Here is a 12,332-nt window from a genome sequence, read left to right on the forward strand (position 1 = left end):
GAGGGGGAATCAGCCAGGGTTCCTGCCCCGGGGCGGAGTGCGGGGGTCCCCGGGGCGGAGTGCGGGGGTCCCCGGGGCGGAGTGCGGGGGTCCCCGGGGCGGAGTGCGGGGGTCCCCGGGGCGGCGTGCGGGGGTCCCCGTGTCCCAGCCAGGAGGTGGTGTGATCGGGTGTCTTGGCCCCAGTCCTGTCTCTCACTGGCTGGCGGTGTTGGGGTTAAAAATTGAACCCAGCACAGCTTTAACACAGCTGGACAGTGTCACTGAACTCAACCATCCTGCAGCAGCGGAGGGGAAGAAGGGAGGCCGCCTCAGTGCTGGTGAAAGGCGAGCTTTAATGGTGTTGCGGAGGAGGTTTGGGAAGTGTCACAATATGATTCGCAGTCTCCTCTGTCTAAGAGAGAGTATGTTTTGTGTGGTGAGTCAGCAGGGTGAGATTGAGACGTACTTGGACGGCACTATTTGCTGTTGGTGGAGTGGTAGAACCCTGGGCCTGTGCTGTCGAGGCCTGAGAGACGGGTGTATATGGAAGTGGCTCGGTGTGTGCTGCAATCAGCTGGTGGGTGTATGAAGCTGCGGCATCTGCTGTAGCTGGGGGCCTCAGTGTAAACACAGCAGGAGCCTGGGCCTGGCCACACCGTGAGCACTGTGCAGCAGTGTGGGGCCTCACATCACACACGCAGGCACACTCGCTGCTGGCTGCAGTAACTGTGATGAGGTAAGGAGCCTGTGTGTGTCTGCCTTTTTGTATGCGTGTCTGGTCGTGTGCGCCTCCGCCTGTGCCTGGCAGTCCGCGCCTCCGCCTCTGTCTGTCTCTCTCTCTCCCCCCCCTCTGTCTCTCTCTCTCTCCCCCCTCTGTGTCTCTCTCTTCCCCCCTCGGTGTCTCTCTCTCCCCCCTCGGTGTCTCTCCCCCCTCGGTGTCTCTCTCTCCCCCCTCGGTGTCTCTCTCTCCCCCCTCGGTGTCTCTCTCTCCCCCCTCGGTGTCTCTCTCTCCCCCCTCGGTGTCTCTCTCTCCCCCCTCGGTGTCTCTCTCTCCCCCCTCGGTGTCTCTCTCTCCCCCCTCGGTGTCTCTCTCCCCCCTCGGTGTCTCTCTCTCCCCCCTCGGTGTCTCTCTCTCCCCCCTCGGTGTCTCTCTCTCCCCCCTCGGTGTCTCTCTCTCCCCCCTCGGTGTCTCTCTCTCCCCCCTCGGTGTCTCTCTCTCCCCCCTCGGTGTCTCTCTCTCCCCCCTCGGTGTCTCTCTCTCCCCCCTCGGTGTCTCTCTCTCCCCCCTCGGTGTCTCTCTCTCCCCCCTCGGTGTCTCTCTCTCCCCCCTCGGTGTCTCTCTCTCCCCCCTCGGTGTCTCTCTCTCCCCCCTCGGTGTCTCTCTCTCCCCCCTCGGTGTCTCTCTCTCCCCCCTCGGTGTCTCTCTCTCCCCCCTCGGTGTCTCTCTCTCCCCCCTCGGTGTCTCTCTCTCCCCCCTCGGTGTCTCTCTCTCCCCCCTCGGTGTCTCTCTCTCCCCCCTCGGTGTCTCTCTCTCCCCCCTCGGTGTCTCTCTCTCCCCCCTCGGTGTCTCTCTCTCCCCCCTCGGTGTCTCTCTCTCCCCCCTCGGTGTCTCTCTCTCCCCCCTCGGTGTCTCTCTCTCCCCCCTCGGTGTCTCTCTCTCCCCCCTCGGTGTCTCTCTCTCCCCCCTCGGTGTCTCTCTCTCCCCCCTCGGTGTCTCTCTCTCCCCCCTCGGTGTCTCTCTCTCCCCCCTCGGTGTCTCTCTCTCCCCCCTCGGTGTCTCTCTCTCCCCCCTCGGTGTCTCTCTCTCCCCCCTCGGTGTCTCTCTCTCCCCCCTCGGTGTCTCTCTCTCCCCCCCTCGGTGTCTCTCTCTCCCCCCTCGGTGTCTCTCTCTCCCCCCTCGGTGTCTCTCTCTCCCCCCTCGGTGTCTCTCTCTCCCCCCTCGGTGTCTCTCTCTCCCCCCTCGGTGTCTCTCTCTCCCCCCTCGGTGTCTCTCTCTCCCCCCTCGGTGTCTCTCTCTCCCCCCTCGGTGTCTCTCTCTCCCCCCTCGGTGTCTCTCTCTCCCCCCTCGGTGTCTCTCTCTCCCCCCTCGGTGTCTCTCTCTCCCCCCTCGGTGTCTCTCTCTCCCCCCTCGGTGTCTCTCTCTCCCCCCTCGGTGTCTCTCTCTCCCCCCTCGGTGTCTCTCTCTCCCCCCTCGGTGTCTCTCTCTCCCCCCTCGGTGTCTCTCTCTCCCCCCTCGGTGTCTCTCTCTCCCCCCTCGGTGTCTCTCTCTCCCCCCTCGGTGTCTCTCTCTCCCCCCTCGGTGTCTCTCTCTCCCCCCTCGGTGTCTCTCTCTCCCCCCTCGGTGTCTCTCTCTCCCCCCTCGGTGTCTCTCTCTCCCCCCTCGGTGTCTCTCTCTCCCCCCTCGGTGTCTCTCTCTCCCCCCTCGGTGTCTCTCTCTCCCCCCTCGGTGTCTCTCTCTCCCCCCTCGGTGTCTCTCTCTCCCCCCTCGGTGTCTCTCTCTCCCCCCTCGGTGTCTCTCTCTCCCCCCTCGGTGTCTCTCTCTCCCCCCTCGGTGCCTCTCTCTCCCCCCTCGGTGCCTCTCTCTCCCCCCTCGGTGCCTCTCTCTCCCCCCTCGGTGCCTCTCTCTCCCCCCTCGGTGCCTCTCTCTCCCCCCTCGGTGCCTCTCTCTCCCCCCTCGGTGCCTCTCTCTCCCCCCTCGGTGCCTCTCTCTCCCCCCTCGGTGCCTCTCTCTCCCCCCTCGGTGCCTCTCTCTCCCCCCTCGGTGCCTCTCTCTCCCCCCTCGGTGCCTCTCTCTCCCCCCTCGGTGCCTCTCTCTCCCCCCTCGGTGCCTCTCTCTCCCCCCTCGGTGCCTCTCTCTCCCCCCTCGGTGCCTCTCTCTCCCCCCTCGGTGCCTCTCTCTCCCCCCTCGGTGCCTCTCTCTCCCCCCTCGGTGCCTCTCTCGCCCCCCTCGGTGCCTCTCTCTCCCCCCTCGGTGCCTCTCTCGCCCCCCTCGGTGCCTCTCTCGCCCCCCTCGGTGCCTCTCGCCCCCCCCGTCTGTCTCTCTCGCCCCCCCCGTCTGTCTCTCTCGCCCCCCCGTCTGTCTCTCTCGCCCCCCCCGTCTGTCTCTCTCGCCCCCCCCGTCTGTCTCTCTCGCCCCCCCCCGTCTGTCTCTCTCGCCCCCCCCGTCTGTCTCTCTCGCCCCCCCCGTCTGTCTCTCTCGCCCCCCCCGTCTGTCTCTCTCGCCCCCCCCCGTCTGTCTCTCTCGCCCCCCCCGTCTGTCTCTCTCGCCCCCCCCCGTCTCTGTCTCTCGCCCCCCCCGTCTGTCTCTCTCGCCCCCCCCGTCTGTCTCTCTCGCCCCCCCCGTCTGTCTCTCTCGCCCCCCCCCGTCTGTCTCTCTCGCCCCCCCCGTCTGTCTCTCTCGCCCCCCCCCGTCTGTCTCTCTCGCCCCCCCCCCCGTCTGTCTCTCTCGCCCCCCCCCGTCTGTCTCTCTCGCCCCCCCCGTCTGTCTCTCTCGCCCCCCCCCCGTCTGTCTCTCTCGCCCCCCCCCGTCTGCCTCTCTCGCCCCCCCCCCGGCTGGCCCTCTCTCGCCGCGCTCTCGCCCCCTCTGTCTCTCTCTCTCTCTCTGCCTGGCGTGCTCCCGCCCCAGCCTTTCGGTCTCCCGCTCAATCACGGTTTAATTTGAAGCTGTTGCTTCCCGTAATGTGTTTATTCTGCTGGAGAGATAATGGCATCTGCTGGGATCGACCTTGAAAATGCATCGGTGCATATTTGAACTTACTTCGGAACGGCACAGTAGCAGCCTGGCACTGTGCCAGGCACTGGCACACGTTAACTGTTCCAATGTTATGTCATAGTCAAACCTCACCATTAACAACACCATCCTCTACATAAGGGCACTGACTCTCACTGGGGTACAGTTCCACAGACACTGACTCTCACTGGGGTACAGTTCCACAGACACTGACTCTCATTGGGGTACAGTTCCACAGACACTGACTCTCACTGGTGTACAGTTCCACAGACACTGACTCTCACTGGTGTACAGTTCCACAGACACTGACTCTCACTGGGGTACAGTTCCACAGACACTGACTCTCATTGGGGTACAGTTCCACAGACACTGACTCTCACAGGGTACAGTTCCACAGACACTGACTCTCACTGGGGTACAGTTCCACAGGCACTGACTCTCACTGGGGTACAGTTCCACAGGCACTGACTCTCACTGGGGTACAGTTCCACAGGCACTGATTCTCACTGGGGTACAGTTCCACAGACACTGACTCTCACTGGGATACAGTTCCACAGGCACTGACTCTCACTGGGGTACAGTTCCACAGACACTGACTCTCACTGGGGTACAGTTCCACAGACACTGACTCTCACTGGGGTACAGTTCCACAGACACTGACTCTCACTGGGGTACAGTTCCACAGGCACTGACTCTCACTGGGGTACAGTTCCACAGGCACTGACTCTCACTGGGGTACAGTTCCACAGGCACTGACTCTCACTGGGGTACAGTTCCACAGGCACCGACTCTCACTGGGGTACAGTTCCACAGACACTGACTCTCACTGGGGTACAGTTCCACAGGCACTGACTCTCACTGGGGTACAGTTCCACAGACACTGACTCTCACTGGGGTACAGTTCCACAGGCACTGACTCTCACTGGGGTACAGTTCCACAGGCACTGACTCTCACTGGGGTACAGTTCCACAGGCACCGACTCTCACTGGGGTACAGTCTGCAGTCTGGGCCACATACGCAGTTGGTGGACTGTAGATGCAGTGGGAGAAAGCACCAGTTATGGTCAGTGTCTGTGGCCTGTGTCTCACTGCTGCTATCACCTGCTCCTCCTGCGTAACCTGCACTGTGTGCTGCCTCCCATGGGGGATTGTGAGCTTTGTATAGAGCTGGAGTCTGTGGGTCCTGTGAGGAATGAGCCTGTGTGTTATAATCTGCCCTCCCTAATCTCTGCTTTCAGGTGGGAAGTCAGTGACGATGAATGGTCTCGGGGATGGAGCAACAGACCCTGCGAACCCCGACCCTGCGAACCCCGACCCTCGCAAGCGGAAGATGTCTGTGTGTGACACCGCGGGACACAGGTATGGAAGGAGTTGGCGGGGTCAATAATTCAGTGGACCAAGGGAAGCAGCCAGCAGTTTGAAAGAAGCTGGTGGAATGGGCGAAAAGGCTGGTGATGTGGGGGAGCAGAGAAATTAGAGTACGGCACAGAAGGAGGCCATTCGGCCTATCAAGTCCGTGCCGTAGTCAGTCCCATTCCCCCGCTCTATCCCCGGAGCCCTGCAAGTTTATTTCCCTCAAGTGCCTATCCAGTTTCCTTTTGAAATCCTTGATCACCTCCGTTTCCACCACCCTTGTCGGCAGCGAGTTCCAGGTCATCACCACTCGCTGCGTAAAAAAGTTTTTCCTCACATCCCCCCTGTATCTCTTGCCCAAAATCTTAAATCTGTGTCCCCTAGTCCTTGTACCATCAACTAGTGGGAACAGCCTTTCCCCGTCTAGCCTATCCAAACCCGTCATAATCTTGTACACCTCTATCAAATCACCCCGCAACCTCCTTTGCTCTAATGAAAACAAATCCAGCTTCTCCAACCTGTCCTTGTAGTTAAGATCCCCCATCCCTGGAACCATTCTGGTAAATCTCCTCTGCACCCTCTCAAGGGCCTTCACATCCTTCCTAAAGTGTGGTGACCAGAACTGGACGCAATACTCCAGTTGTGGCCTAACCAGCGCTTTATAAAGGGTCAGCATAACTTCTCTACTTTTGTACTGAATACCTCTATTTATGAAGCCCAAGATCCCATATGCTTTGTTAACCACTCTCTCAATATGTCCCGCCACCTTCAGGGACCTATGCACATTAACTCCCGGGTCCCTCTGTCCCTGCACACTCTGTAAAACTGTGCCATTAAGTGTATATTGCCTCTCCCTGTTCCTTCTGACAAAATGCATCACCTCACACTTCTCTGTATTAAATTCCATCTGCCACTTGTCTGCCCATTCTGCTAGCCTTTCTATGACCTGTTGCAGTCGATTGGTATCATCCTCACTGTTTGCCACACCTCCAAGTTTGGTATCATTGGCAAATTTTGAAATTCTACTCTGTATTCCAATATCCAGGTCATTTATATATATCAAAAAAGCAGTGGCCCCAGCACTGACCCTTGGGGAACACCACTGTCTACCATCCTCCAGTCTGAAAATCAACCATTTACCACAACTCGCTGTTTTCTGTCCTGAAGCCAATTCCTTATCCAAGCTGCCACTGACCCACCTATTCCATGAGCCTCAATTTTGTTAACCAGCCATTTGTGGTATTTTGTCAAACGCTTTCTTAAAATCCATGTAGACAACATCCATTGCATTCCCTTCATCAATCCTCTCTGTTACTTCATCAGAAAATTCAGTTAGACAGACACGATCTGCCTTTTACAAATCTCTGCTGGCTTTCTTTAAGTAACTTAAACCTCTCCAAGTGCCTGTTAATTTTTTCTCTGATTATTGTTTCTAAAACCTTACCCACCACTGATGTTAAACTGACCGGCCTGTAGTTACTAGAATTGTTCTTGCACCCTTTCTTGAACAAGGGTGTCACACTTTCCAATGCTCTGGCACTCTTTCCTCCCCCCCCCCCCCCCCCCCCCCACTATTTAGGGAAGATTGGAAAATTATGACAAGCCCTCCCGCTATCTCCACCCCCACTTAGCAACCTGGGATGCAAGCCATCTGGACCAGGCGACTTGTCCACTCTAAGCATACCCAGCCTTTCTAGTACATCCTGTCTATCAATTTTCACCCCTTCCATTACCTCTACAATCTCCGCTTCCACTGATATTTTGTCAGCATCCACCTCCTTAGTAAACACCGATACAAAGTACTCATTGAGTATTCTAGCCTTGCCCTGTGCCTCTAAGCATATATCACCACCGTTGTCTCTAATAGGCCCCACCCCGCCTCTTAGTACCCGCTTACTGTTTACATGCCGGTAGAAGATTTTTGGGTTCCCTTTTATGTTAACTGCCATTCTACTCTCATATTCTCTTTGCCAGATTATTTTCATCTTCACATCCCCTCTCAACTTACTGTATTTGGTCTGGTTCGCCCTTGAAGAATTCACCTGACATTCATCATACACCCTCTTTTTTGTTTCATCATCTTCTCTATCTCCCTCGTCATCCCAGGAGCCCTTGCTTTGGTTCCCTTACCCTTCCCTCTTGTTGGAATGTACCTAGCCTGTACTTGGAACATCTCCTCCTTAAAGATCACCCATTGTTCCATTACAGTTTTTCCTGTCAGTCTTTGGTTCCATTTTACCCTGGCTAGATCCTTTCACATCCCATTGAAGTTAGCCCTTTTCCAATTTATAAGTTCTACTTTAGATTGTTCCTTGCTCTTCTCCATTGCTAATCTAAACCTTGTGATACGAAGATCACTCGTACCCAAGTGTTCTCCCACAGATACCTGGCCCACCTCATTCCCCAGCACCAGATCCAGCAATGCCTCCTTCCTAGTTGGGCCAAGCACATACTGGTCAAGGAAGTTCTCCTGAACACATTTCAGAAAATCCTCCCCCTCCTTTCCCTTTACTCTATTATCCTATTTGGGTAATTAAAGTCCCCCAATATCACCACTCTAAAGCTCTTGCATATCTCTCTGATTTCCCAGCAGATTTACTCCTCTATTGCTCTCAATTTGGAGGCCTGTAGAATACCCCCAATAGCGTGATCAGAGCCTTTTTGCTTCTCCGCTATAACCAAATGAATTCTGTCCTTGTCCCCTCAAGAACATCCTCTCTTTCCAACACCACAATGTCTTCCTTAATCAGCACTGCCACCCCACCTTCTCTGAACACCTTGTATCCGTGGATATTAAGCACCCAGCCCTCACCATTTTTAAGCCACATTTCCGTTTTTGCTACTACATCATATTCTCACACGGCTAATTGTGCTAGTAGCTCACCAACCTTATTCACCACACTTTGTGCGTTTATATATATGCATTCCAAACTTGTCTTTGTATTCCTCGTAGTCCTTCTTAGTCTGCTCCTATCTAATATGGTATTGCTTCCTTCTCTAGTACTATCCAACATTCTCCTTCCTTTATGCACCTTATTCTTCTTTTCTACTTCTGTAAGCGGGTGCCCACCCCCCTGCCAATTTAGTTTAAACCCTCCCCGCGAGGACATTGGTCCCAGTCTTGTTGAGGTACAACCCGTCCCTTTTGAATAGGTGCCTCCTGCCCCAGAACTGGTCCCAATGCCCCAAGAATCTGAAGCCCTCCCTCCTGCCCCATGCCTCAAGCCACACATTGATCCTCTCTATCTTCCTATTTCTACTCTCGCTGGCGCGTGGCACTGGGAGTAATCCAGAGATTACTACCTTTTGAGGTCCTACTTTTTAACTTTCTCGCTAGCTCCTGAGAGTCTGACTGTAAGACCTGAATACCTGCCCTCTCTGTGTCGTTGGTACCGACGTGTACCACAACTCCTGGCTCACTCCCTCCCCCCTGCAGAATATTCTGCACCCTCTCCGTGATGTCCTTTACCCTGGCAGCAGGGAGGCAACACACCATGCGGGTCTGATGGTGACGGTTACAGAAATGCCTGTCTGTCCCCCTAACTATGGAATCTCCTATAACGACTGCATTTCTACGCTTTGCTGTCGTTTCCCCCCCGCCTCGTGCAGGCCCTTGCCCATTGGTGCCACGGTCTGGACTGCACTAAATGTACACTCTCGGGAGCCGCAAGCCTACATTTCGTTGTACTGCACTTGTGCACTAACAATGACAATAAAAGTTGATTTGATTTGATTTGATTCAAGGTGTCGTCACTCCCAGCAGTTTCCAATGCTGCGTTACGGTTTGAGAGTGAGACATACCCCGAAGACTCCGGCACTTCCTGTTCTTCCAGTTGGCCACCCATTGACTATCCTGAACTCTCTGCCTGTGGGTTGCTTTTACTGATCCTGAATTGGGGGTTCAGATCATTAAAAGCAGCACCTCGGGTGGATGAGGCTGTAAAATCGCGAATGGAACCTTACTCGGACTACAGGGAGAGTCTGCGTGCAGTTCTGGGCTCCACTCTACAGGGACGATGTGGAGAGGGGACAGCCGTCACCAGGATGCTGCCTGGTGTCAGGAAATACAAATACTGAAAAATCGAGGCTGTTTTAATTAGAACAGAGATTAAGAGGTGATTTGATAGAGGTGTTTAAAATGATGATGGGCTAGGACATAAATAGACAATGTTTCCAGTGAGGGGTCTGGAACTGGGGGCGTAGATAGATGAGTAAATGTAGGAGATTTAAGAAGAACAGGAGAAACTGTTTGACGTGGAGTTGAGGATGTGGAATTCACTGTGGAGTTACTGAGCTACACAGAGCACCAAAAGCCCAGGCGCCATCGCGGCCTGTGCGGGCCAGGCGGGCACCCTGCCCTGAGCTAGGACAGCAGCTGGGGTTAAAGTGGGCCTGGGGAGGGGGGGGTCAGTGTGGCCAGGACGGCGTTGGACTGTAACATCCTCCTGACAAATCACTGTCCATATTCACTGGCCCGCACCCCAGGCAGGGTGCCCGCCTGGCCCGCACCCCAGGCAGGGTGCCCGCCTGGCCCGCACCCCAGGCAGGGTGCCCGCCTGGCCCGCACCCCAGGCAGGGTGCCCGCCTGGCCCGCACCCCAGGCAGGGTGCCCGCCTGGCCCGCACCCCAGGCAGGGTGCCCGCCTGGCCCGCACCCCAGGCAGGGTGCCCGCCTGGCCCGCACCCCAGGCAGGGCCAGACTCTTCAGGACAGGATGGGAGGCCCAGGGAGGGGTGAGAATTGGTGACGAGTCCGGGAAGAGCCGGGCCTGGCGATGACCCCGGGTTGGGAAGGGCCTGTGACTGGCGGCGGCTGATGATTCGCTTTACTCTACAGTGCTGACAAGCGTCGGCGGGAGCAGGAGACCAAGTACATCGAGGACCTGGCGGAGTTACTGTCCGCCAATCTCAGTCACATCGACAGTCTGAGCGTGAAACCTGACAAATGCAGGATCCTCCGCAAAACTGTCCATAAGATTCAGCTCATCAAACGACTACAACAAGGTAAAAGCTTGCCTGTGGCCCCTGGTGCGGGCGCTCTCTCTTTCTCTCTCTCTGGCCCCTGGTGCGGTCTCTGTCTCTCCGGCCCCCGGTGCGGGCGCTCTCTCTCTCAATTCAATTCAAATTGCTTTATTGGCATGTCAAGATACATCTTATGTTGCCAAAGCGTAGAAAAAGAACATATATAATTGAACACATAAACGCAGAACTAGACGTACAGTGTATAGACAAATATACCCATGTATACATAATTATACACACATATAATATACATATAATCTTTTAGATTCAATGGTCACTGGTTGTCCCTCTGCTTATGGCAAGCTGTAACATAGTTTGCCGCTAAAAAGATTGGTGAAGTCAAGCGTAGGTCCCTTACAGTCAGAATCAGGGGAATTTATAATGGGAAACAAGGATATGGCAGATCAACTAAATACATACTTTAGTTCTGTCTTCACAAAGGAGGACACAAATAACCTCCCAGAGATGCTGGGGAACATAGGGTCTGATGAAAGGGAGGAACTGAAAGAAATCAGTATTTGTAGGGAAATGGTGTTAGGAAAATTGATGGGACTGAAGGCCGATAAATCCCCAGGGCCTGATAATCTACATCCCAGGGTACTTAAGGAAGTGGCCCTAGAGATAGTAGATGCATTGCTGGTCACCTTCCGAACTCGATAGACTCTGGAACGGTACCCATGGATTGGAGGGTAGCTAACGTTACCCCACTATTCAAAAAAGGTGGTAGAGAAAAAGCAGGGAATTATAGACCGGTAAGCCTGACATCGGTAGTGGGGAAAATGCTAGAGTCTATTATAAAAGATGTAATAGCAGAGCACTTGACTTTGTCCGACCCTGTCACTGCTTTCAACATGAATTTACAAAAGGTAAATCACGCTTGACTAATCTACTGGAAATTTTTGAGGATGTAACTGGTAAAATAGATAAGGGAGAACCAGTGGATGTGGTGCATTTGGACTTTCAGAAGGCTTTCGATAAGGTCCCACAAGAGATTAGCGTGCAAAATTAAGGCACATGGGATTGGGGGCAAGGTATTGACTTGGATAGAGAACTGGTTGGCGGACAGAAAGCAAAGAGTTGGAATAAACGGGTCGTTTTCCGAGTGGCAGGCAGTGACCAGTGGGGTACCGCAAGGATCGGTCCTAGGACCCCAGCTGTTCACAATATATATTAATGATCTACCGAGGGAATTGGATGTAATATCTCCAAATTTGCAGACGACACAAAGCTGGGTGGGAGGGTAAGCTGTCAGGAGGATGTCGTGAAACTCCAGTACGATTTGGACAGGTTGGGTGATTGGGCAGAAACATGGCAAATGCACTATGATGTGGATAAATGTGAGGTTATCCACTTTGGTGGCAAAAACAGGAAGGCAGATTATTATTTGAATGGCAATAGATTGGGAGAAGGGGAAGTGCAGAGAGACCTGGGTGTTATTGTGCACTAATCGCTGAAGGTAAGCATGCAGGTGCAGCAGGCGGTTAAGAAGGCAACTGGTATGTTGGCCTTCGTAGCAAGAGGGTTCGAGTACAGGAACAAGGATGTCTTGCTACAGTTGTACAGGGCCTTGGTGAGACCACATCTTGAGTATTGTGTGCAGTTTTGGTCACCTTACCTGAGGAAGGACGTTCTTGCCATGGAGGGAGTGCAGCGAAGATTCACCAGGCTGATACCTGGGATGGCAGGAATGACATATGAGGAGAGATTGTGTCGATTGGGCTTATACTCACTGGAGTTTAGAAGATTGAGAGGGGATCTCATCGAAACCTATAAAATTCTGTCAGGTCTGGACAGACTAGATGCAGGAAGGATGTTTCTGATGGCCGGGGAGTCCAGAATCAGGGGTCACAGTCTAAGGATAAGGGGTAGGCCATTTAGGACTGAAATGAGGAGGAATTTCTTCACCCAGAGAGTGGTGAACCTGTGGAATTCTCTGCCACAGAGGGCGGTGGAGGCCAGTTCATTAAATATATTCAAGAAAGAGTTGGATATATTTCTTGAGGCTAAAGGGATCAAGGGATATGGGGAGAAGGCAGGGACAGGGTACTGAATTTGGATGATCAGCCATGATCTCATTGAATGGCGGAGCAGGCTCGAGGGGCCGAATGGCCTACTCCTGCTCCTATCTTCTATGTTTCTATATTTTCTCTGTTCCCCTAATAGATATGGGAGTTTTTGGTGGTCATTCAAATTTTTGAATTCTGTCTCTCTGTCTCTCCCTGTGTCTCTCTCTCTCTCTCTCTCTCTCTC

At 54.4% G+C, this 12,332-nt stretch overlaps 1 protein-coding gene across 1 annotated transcript in view; it reads left to right on the forward strand.

Moving 5' to 3' along the window:
* The first annotated feature begins 328 nt into the window (after positions 1–328).
* Positions 329–12,332, forward strand: part of ncoa1 (nuclear receptor coactivator 1) — a 100,378-nt gene continuing 88,374 nt past the window's right edge. Inside the window, 3 exon segments of the mRNA XM_085978703.1 lie at positions 329–415; positions 4,948–5,068; positions 9,898–10,064. Coding sequence (XP_085834829.1) covers positions 4,965–5,068; positions 9,898–10,064 — 271 coding nt within the window. The 5' untranslated portion in view covers positions 329–415; positions 4,948–4,964.

This window comes from Somniosus microcephalus, chromosome 3 (genome assembly GCF_052327205.1).
Source record: "Somniosus microcephalus isolate GS21.2 chromosome 3, FLI_Smic_1.0, whole genome shotgun sequence".
NCBI classification, from domain to species: Eukaryota; Metazoa; Chordata; class Chondrichthyes; order Squaliformes; family Somniosidae; genus Somniosus; species Somniosus microcephalus.